Genomic DNA, 8,856 nt, shown 5'->3' with positions numbered 1-8,856 from the left:
GTCTAGGCAGTAACAACTTAGGAACCTTACAGGGTCCAAGATGTGAACCAATAGAGAAGGAATCATGGTAATAGATGAAATGGTATTCCCCAAACTTCCTAATGTTGACTGAGAAATTAGAGTTTAGGGAATATATCTCATTGGACTTTTTGAAGACAATTACCTGAGATGTTTCAGGCTCAAACCAATGTTTGAGAACTCTAAAACTGATTCCCTGTTGGCCTAAATTTCCCAGAACTTGCCTTATTTAATACAGACTTTCTGAGGATATTTTTCACTCTTTATTAATGTTTTCCTGGTTTATCTTGGCAATTGTTATGCCTGGGAACTTGTTGGCTTTAAATATGGAGCTACCAGATCCAGGAACATCAAAGTTCTGAACCAGGACCCTAAATTTGCATTTCACTTCTTACCCTTTTTTGATTACTGGGAAACTGAACTACTTTAAGAAAGACCTCCAGTTCTTTCTTTGGGATTTTGTTCTGGAATTTTTAACTTCCCCAGCAGCAATTCTAATTATCATAAAGACTAGGATAGGCTAGTTCCAGAAGAGAGGCTGTCCTCTCTTTATGAGAGAAGTTCCCTCCTGGACTAGGTTTGCCTTTAGTAGATGGTGTTATGATATATTTACATTTATGAATTGCAACTTTTTGTTGCTGCTAAGATCAGCAGAACTTCCAATTAGCAACAGGCCTAGTTTTTTAGGTCATTTGGGGCTAGCTTTTGCTATATCTTGGTTAGGCCTTGGGAAACTAGTAGGAGAGTAATTCTGCTTGACCAGACCCTGGTGATGGGCTACTAAGCTTGGTGGTAGCTTCCTTGCTATACTATGGAACAAACCTGGCTCTGGGATTGATGATTCTCTCTCTTCTCTTACCTTTGACCTTTTCTTTCTTCTCCCCTGCCCCCTCCCAGTGGTGTGAAGTGAGGGGGGAGGTTGTCTCCCTCCTTCCTCTGTGATCCACCTCCCCTTTACTCTGCCCTGCGGCGGCTCCGTCCCTCAGGGTCATGGACGACTCAGAGGTGGAGTCGACCGCCAGCATCTTGGCCTCTGTGAAGGAACAAGAGGCACAGTTTGAGAAGCTGACCCGGGCATTAGAGGAGGAACGGCGCCACGTCTCGGCGCAACTGGAGCGTGTCCGTGTCTCACCACAGGATGCCAACGCTATCATGGCCAACGGCACCCTCACCCGCCGGCATCAGGTAACCTCTCTTCCCCTCAGATGGGCAGATAGAACTTTGAGAGGCTCACCAGAGCAACTGAGAGTCTTCCCAGGACACTCTTCTGATGGTGATGGACTTTCCATGGTGCCCATGCTTCATGGTAAACTTTTCCAGTGAATAGGCATCTTCTGGGTTGGTACCTACTGGATATTAGGGGAAGCTGGCGGCGGCTTGGAACACTGTGAGCTCATCCTTGGTGAGCACTCTTCTTTTGGCCTGTTCTACTGCATTGGTATTTCTGGCTTGGGTTGCAGAGCCACCAGTGGTAGAGCTTGCAATTCAGGGCTGGGCAATGAAACGATCTATTTTTCTTTAACTCCTTTGGTGTTAACTTCTGTAGCTTTCTTGGGATAGGACAGGAAAGAGGGGAGGCAATTGTCTCAGTGATTGGGGAGGTTGAGTGGCTTGTGATCTAGCTTCACTTCAGTCCTCAGGGATGGGTCTGAGTCCTCCCTCTTGATGGTGGCCCTGTGTGCTTTCCTGTGTAAGTCATGTCTATGAGAAAGGGTTATGGCTCCTCCTGTTCTAGCTAAGGGAAGAAAGAAAGGGAATACCACATTGCTATTCACTCCTGCTCACCCCAGGAGCCAGCAACCTTGGGGGTTCCTAGTCTGGTGTGGCGTTAGCAGCTCAGAGAATTGGAATGAGAAGTGTCTTGTCTTTCATCTAGTTCTGATGCGATGTTCTCTGTCTGGGGTTTTGTCCAGTTTACTACTTTCTGGAGTGGAGTTGCTGCTTGATGGGCAGTAGGAAATCTTGAGAGCTACAGGGAGGAGCATTAGGACTTTTCCCCCATCAACAACCTATTTGAATTTGAAGGCTGATGGAAAAGAAAATCCTTGGTAACAAGGAAGTAAGAAAGTTAGATGGAGGTCCTGTTACCTATCTTCCATCTGAGGATGATTTCTTTAGCAAATCACCTAATGGGACCCCCACCTTGACAATTATTTTTTTCCCCCTCTTGGGACTCATTCTCAAGCAACAAAAAGGAGGTTGATTTAAGATGCTTCTGAACAGCAGAAAGTAGTCCTGGTAAGAGTCAGTGAGATGGTGGGGAATTCCAGGATCATAAGTATAGTCTTTTCTTTGAATTTTCCTTGGCTTAAAAAACCACACCCTTCCTCTCCACTGAAAGAAATCTAGTTTTACTTCCTCTCTCTGAAACATGTTTATAATGGAATAAGGGCTTCTCCCAAGGTAGTTGGGTCTTTTGTCCCTGCTCAATGAATGTTAGCATCCTTAAAATTCTATTCTGTAGCTTAAAGAGAAAGAAGTTCCTTGAAGGAGAAATTAGCAAATACAATTTAGGCAATAGTCATATGATTTAAAAAAATAAAAAGGCTCAGACAGCCTAGGAAAAAGGGTCATAGTATGTTCAGTAGTTTTAGAAACCAGAGGTGGAGCTAATGGTGGAGGTTGGTGCCACTTTTAAGACCAATTTAGGTTCTCTGTCATACATGGTAGGCAAGAGTTCTGTTTCTGCCTCTTTCCCACAGTTCTGAGAAGGAAGGATGGTATAGGAGCAGTTTTTTTGAGGGGGAAATCTAAGCTAGCCCTGTTAAAACTTTCCAAGCAAAACTGAGAACTTGTGTTCATTTTCACTGCTCCTGGCTCTTTTGTCAGGCACCATTGTCCTAGAGATCCAGACTTGCCAGAATCACAGGATTAATTCTGATTCCTAGCAGTGAGGTGAAAACAACAAGAGATTTGAATACTTAAAATAATAAAATTATAGATTTAGAACTGGAAGGAACTTAGAGGTTATGAGGAAAATGAGGTCCAGAGAGTGGAAGGAACTTGTCCAAGGTCACCTAGGTAACTAAGTGACAGAGCCAGGTTTCCAATCCCATATACATTGGTAACACCAATTGGTAATAGTCTCTTTAAGGTCTTGTCCTTTAAAAGTAGATGTTTGTATTTCAGAGAATATGGGGAAACCATATAATGAAGTAAACTATTTCTATGGTGTATGTTTCAGAACGGCCGGTTTGTGGGCGATGCTGACCTTGAGAGGCAAAAATTTTCAGATTTGAAACTCAACGGGCCCCAGGTAATCTCTTTAGAGATTAGGGAGCCTGCATCTTTCCTTTCTTCTTCCCTTCTCATTTCCATTAGATTCTGGGATTCAGTGATAGTAATTGGGACTTTATAAGAATCTAGATAATTGAGAACAGACTCACTTCCAATTAAAATACTACTTTTCTCCAATTTTACTTCTGTTCTAGAAAATTAGCTGCTTCTCAACTTGGAACCAATTATTTAAGCTCCCTGAAGTAGGGCTTTCTAATGTCTCTTTCAAAGATCTTATGTGTAGGTTGGCTACTCATGAAAGAGCTCTTACCAGGCAGGCACCAGTATGGTTGACTGCTCAAGAAGGTGATGGGATTCTCAGCAACCACATTTTTGCCCTTTGTGTAAGTTCCAAATATGGAGAAGCAGCACTATCCTTAATGTTTGGGAGTTTATGAAATCTCTTCCTGCTGGATTTTCTAATGTCAGTATTCCCTCAGGCCATACCATAGTAACTTTCTCCCCATTATTTCATATAGGACCATAGTCATCTTCTGTACAGCACCATCTCCAGGATGCAAGAACCAGGGCCAATTGTGGAGACCTACACAGAAGAGGATCCTGAGGGAGCAATGTCAGTTGTTTCTGTGGAAACTTCTGATGATGGGACCACTCGCCGAACAGAGACCACAGTGAGTTGGCACTTTAGAAGAATCTGGAAGGGGTGGCTAAGAATTTTACTACTAGGTTATTGGATCCTTGCCATAGTGGATTGGAAGGTTGTATTGGGAAAATTATGTAACTAGTGAAGAGAAAAGGTAGGAAATATTGGTCCAGAATACCTCTTCCCATAGCTGTAGCTGTATCATTCCTCAAGTACCCCTGCACATTAGGAGAATAGGTCTATGACAGGTTCCCTTCATTTAATTTATTCCAATGCCTATCTCCTCTGCCCTTCAAGGTCAAGAAAGTAGTAAAGACTGTGACAACACGAACAGTACAGCCAGTCCCAATGGGACCAGATGGGCTTCCTGTGGATGGCTCCTCAGTTTCTAATAATTATATCCAAACCTTGGGCCGTGACTTCCGCAAGAATGGCAATGGGGGGCCTGGCCCTTATGTAGGGCAGGCAGGCACTGCCACTCTCCCCAGGAACTTCCATTATCCACCAGATGGATACAGCCGTCACTATGAGGATGGCTATCCTAGTGGCAGCGACAACTATGGTAGCCTGTCCCGGGTGACGCGAATTGAAGAGCGATACCGTCCCAGTATGGAGGGATATCGGGCTCCAAGTCGGCAAGATGTCTATGGGCCTCAACCCCAAGTTCGAGTGGGTGGAAGTAGTGTGGATCTACATCGCTTCCATCCAGAACCTTATGGATTGGAGGACGACCAGCGCAGTATGGGCTACGATGATCTGGACTATGGCATGATGCCTGATTATGGCACTGCCCGCCGCACTGGGACACCATCTGACCCCCGCCGACGTCTCAGGTAGGCAGGGATCTGGCGAGGTCAGTGAAACTCCCAGATCTGGTCGACTTTGACCGTCTTTTGGAGCTATGAGTGTTAGCTTATAGTGGTTGTTTGTGCTTTGGAACATGCACTTACGCAATCCTGACTGGAGATCGTTTATTTTTTATTTTTCTTTTTTTTTTTTAGGTTTTTTTCCAAGGCAAATGGGGTTAAGCGGCTTGCCCAAGGCCACACAGCTAGGTCATTATTAAGTGTCTGAGACTGGATTTGAATCTAGGTATTCCTGACTCCAGGGCCAGTGCTTTATCCACTGTGCCACCTAGCCGCCCCAAAAGGAAATTATTTTTTTTTTTTTTAGGTTTTTGCAAGGCAAACGAGGTTAAGTGGCTTGCCCAAGGCCACACAGCTAGTTAATTATTAAGTGTCTGAGGCCAGATTTGAACCCAGGTACTCCTGACTCCAGGGCCGGTGCTTTATCTACTACTCCACCTAGCCGCCCTGTCTGGAGATCATTTAACAAATTATTTTTCCATCTAGGTTAGATGGGTAGTGCAATGGATGGAGAACTGGATCTGGAGTCCGGAAGACTGGAGTTTGAATCCAACCTCAGACACTTGACTCTTCCTAGCTGTGTGACCTTGGGCGAGTCACTTAACTCCATTGCCTTGCATCAGGGCCCAGGTCCTATCATCCTGATCCATATCTTGGTCCCTGGACCTAGATGGCCCCAGAGGAGAAAGTGAGACTGGTAACTAAGCATAGCATTCCTTTTACTCAAATTCAATTCACTTGTATGTCATGGCATCACCTCCCTTAATGTCAAGGTCTTCTTCAAAAATGAAGGACAAGCGTCATCATTTTTCAGATTAAGTTATAATTATAAAGGCTAGACCAGTGAGATGAGAGCTTCTTATTTAGGGAGTGTTCTCTCTGCTTCTGAAGGAAAAAAAGGTTTTTATTGGGAACTTGGTAAACATCAAGAAACATGAACATTAGTATATTCAAAGAAAAGAAGGATCATGTATGAAATGGTGAAATTTTATCATGTTTGGATTTTAAGTGAATGTTCACATGAGAGTCACTGAACTTACCTGCTTGTCTAAGTTCCCTTCTGAATTTCCTTCTCTTCTATTTTGTGTATTTAAAAAACTGTATCACTTAGGTTCTTTTCTTGCCTTGGGGACATTTCAATTAGAACCCACCAATTTCTCTCTTAGGAAGCCTTCCTTTGTAAGAGGAAGACAAATCATACAGTGGTCCTTTCTGGAAATGTTTATCTATTCTACATCTCTCTGATGGTATAACCTCTCTGACTTAGTAGATGGTAGTTAGATCCTGATATTTTAGTCTCTTTTTAAAAAAATATTAGTTTCAAATTGCTTTTCAATGGTTTTTGAGCTTTTCACAATTCTACCCAGCAATGTATTAATGGACTTTCCACAGCTTTTGTGACCTTGACTTTGTCCATCTTTGGTTTGCATTGCTTAAAATTTCCCCTGTATCATTCCTCACCTTTTCTTTCAGAGAGATAGCTCTTATAACATATAACATAGAATCTTTAATTTTGTTAGTTTGAATGTTCAGCTATTTAAATGCTTGTATCTGATGCTAAGTTCATAATTTTAAAATAATCATTGTATCATTTAATGAGTATACTATTACCCTTATTTTTGACAATTATTTTAAGAATTTTGACAGTCATCTTTGCTGAATGACCCCCTCCTTAACTATATTGAAATGACTAAATCGAGGTCATTGATGTAGTGTTTCATCTGCATTTAAAAGTCCATAACCTCTTAGTCAAGAGGTGAACCCCTCCATGGTTTCCAATTTGGGGCTATTATGTAAAGAGCTACTATAAATATTTTGCATGTATAAGGATCCTTTTCCTCTTTTTCTTTGAAGTGTGACTTATGACTGCATCAAAGAGTAAGATCTCAGTAGGCTAGAGTGTTGGACCGTATTGAACAAGATGAAAGTTAATAGTAAAAAATCTAAGTGTCTTAATTTTGGGTTCAAGAATCAACTTCACAAATACGAAATGGTGAAAGATGTGCCAGTAACAATGTATCTGAAAAAGATCTATGTATTTTGTTCTTTAAATCAAATAGAACTGCTTTAAGAAGTAGGTTCCCCAACCCTTCACTGAGTCTTCAAGCAAAGGCTGAATAATAATAGCAGATACTTCACAGTATTTGCCATCTCATTTGATCCTCCTGACAACCCTGGGTGATAGGTGCTATTATTTATCTTCATTTTACAGATCAGAAAATTGAAGTAAACAGGGGTTGTCACTTGCTCAGAGGCACAAAGTAAGGGAAGTGTTGTAGCTCAGATCTGAACTCAGGTTTTCTGACTCTGGGCCCACAGCACTATCCCCCTTGTCACCCACCTAGCTGCCTGATGAGTGACTAGTTGATTAGCTATCATTAGATTGATAGTGGGGTATAGGTGGGATCTAGTCCAGTGACAGACTAGGCGAGTTGACCTATGAGATCCCTCCCCATACTACTTCTGTGCTGGTCCACTTCTTATTTAAGTAAGGAACCAGCTGACTACACTGGGTTTGTTTATTTTAGCTCTCATCTTTCTTTTTTTTTTAATCACAAGGATAATATCTTTGCCAAGTGTTTGCAAGAGTCTAGTTAAATAATGGGTCTGGCATTAGCTCTTCATTCGCCAATCTAATAACCTTGTCAAAGATAGACAGCTCCCTGTTCTAGATGCTCTTGAATAGTACATTGTAAAATTTTGCCAGGATCAAAGTTAAACTTGTTATCTGGTAGTTTGTAGGCTTTATTTTCCACCCTTTCTTTGAGAATTGGGACAGTTTCCCCTTTCCAATGGCAATGTCTCAACTTATCCTGTGTGACTGTTGTTCTCTATCATGTGATGCAGCACATCCAGGTGTAGTGGCTTGGTGTCTTTCTCCTTATCTGGCATTTCTACTCCTTGTTGCCATTTTTGTTCTTTCCTTTCCAGTTCAAGTTCTCTTGGGGGGGGGGGGTGAGGAGAACACAGAAGCCAAACGAAAGTTCATTAGCTCTCCATCATCACTTACATCTCAAACCCAATCCTATCCCTTTACCTTAGTTTTTGCAGGGCTGGGAGGTGGGTGTTGTTGATGTTCTGAGTGTTGGGGTCCTATAACCTGTCCTCTCTTCTGGTCACATGGCTTAGCAGAGAGCTGGCTTTCTGGTCTGGCTTTCCTTAGTAATTTTATGACTGGGTGAATTACTTAACCCTGAGCCTCAGTTCCTTCTTCTGTAAACGTAGGCCTGGACTCTAAGCTCCATTCCAGGCCCAGATCTCTCCCATGATGCTCTGGATTAAGGAAAGTCAGGTAGGGCTCTTCTCCAGACCCAAGATGAAGATGCTCCTAAAGGATGCATTCCCCTGCCTTCCTCATGGCTGTCGTTGACCAGCCTCCTCTGCAAGCCTCAGCTTGGGCAGCCTTCTTTCCATCCATTTTTGAACTCTCTCCTGTGGACTTTTTTTTTACTTTTGTTTATCTATTCTCCCAGATTAACCAGGATCCTTATGTCAGCCAGCTACTTACTAAGTTTAAGATCACTATCACTTAGTGTTAAATCTTAGGCTTGACCTTCTAAAAATGTCAGTCTGGTGCTTAAATGACTTCACTAGCAGTGGAAGAAGGGATCCTGCTCGCCTCCACCTGAGTCATCTCCCTGTGGTGCTCTTTGAGACTGTCTTTGCCCCTCCTCTCTGATTCATCTAATATTCATAAGGGACACCGGGTTTAGCACCTGCCCCTAGAACAGTGGGAGCAGCGGTCATCTAGGAAGGAGACTCCTGAGGGCGAGGTTCCACGAAGCCCTCACCAGACATGATTGACTCTAGGAGGGTGTGGACCACAGGGGTTTTATGGAGGACTGAAAAGTTCATGTTAAGAGGTGGATTTCTGTTCCTGGTCTCTGGAGGCTCGCCAGGATAACCTTGGATTAAAAACCTGCTTGTCTAGCAAGAACATTCTGCTGCTTCCTGTTCCGGTCCTAGGAGAGAGTAGGGCAAGGTCAAAGTCTAAACAATGTGGCAATGTAGCCTAGGAAAAAAAGCAGAGGCGAGGCCTGGACTGCCTGAGACCTCCAGGCAGAACTTGACTGGGGACTGACCCAGGTGGCC

General features: G+C 43.0%; 1 protein-coding gene across 9 annotated transcripts in view; it reads left to right on the top strand.

Moving 5' to 3' along the window:
- The window catches only part of CTNND1 (catenin delta 1), a 53,507-nt gene that overhangs the window by 26,292 nt on the left and 18,359 nt on the right, over nucleotides 1-8,856 (top strand). For 7 of the 9 annotated variants that reach the window (XM_074231464.1, XM_074231467.1, XM_074231463.1 and 4 more), the window contains 4 exons: nucleotides 916-1,203; nucleotides 3,203-3,274; nucleotides 3,774-3,926; nucleotides 4,196-4,731. In XM_074231464.1, coding sequence (XP_074087565.1) covers nucleotides 1,009-1,203; nucleotides 3,203-3,274; nucleotides 3,774-3,926; nucleotides 4,196-4,731 — 956 coding nt within the window. In that variant the 5' untranslated portion in view covers nucleotides 916-1,008. The remainder of the gene's footprint in view (nucleotides 1-915; nucleotides 1,204-3,202; nucleotides 3,275-3,773; nucleotides 3,927-4,195; nucleotides 4,732-8,856) is intronic. The other 2 variants (XM_074231462.1, XM_074231468.1) reach the window with 2 other exon arrangements.

The sequence above is a fragment of the Macrotis lagotis genome, chromosome 3 (genome assembly GCF_037893015.1).
Source record: "Macrotis lagotis isolate mMagLag1 chromosome 3, bilby.v1.9.chrom.fasta, whole genome shotgun sequence".
NCBI classification, from domain to species: Eukaryota; Metazoa; Chordata; class Mammalia; order Peramelemorphia; family Peramelidae; genus Macrotis; species Macrotis lagotis.
This window is presented reverse-complemented; position numbering and strand designations above follow the sequence as displayed.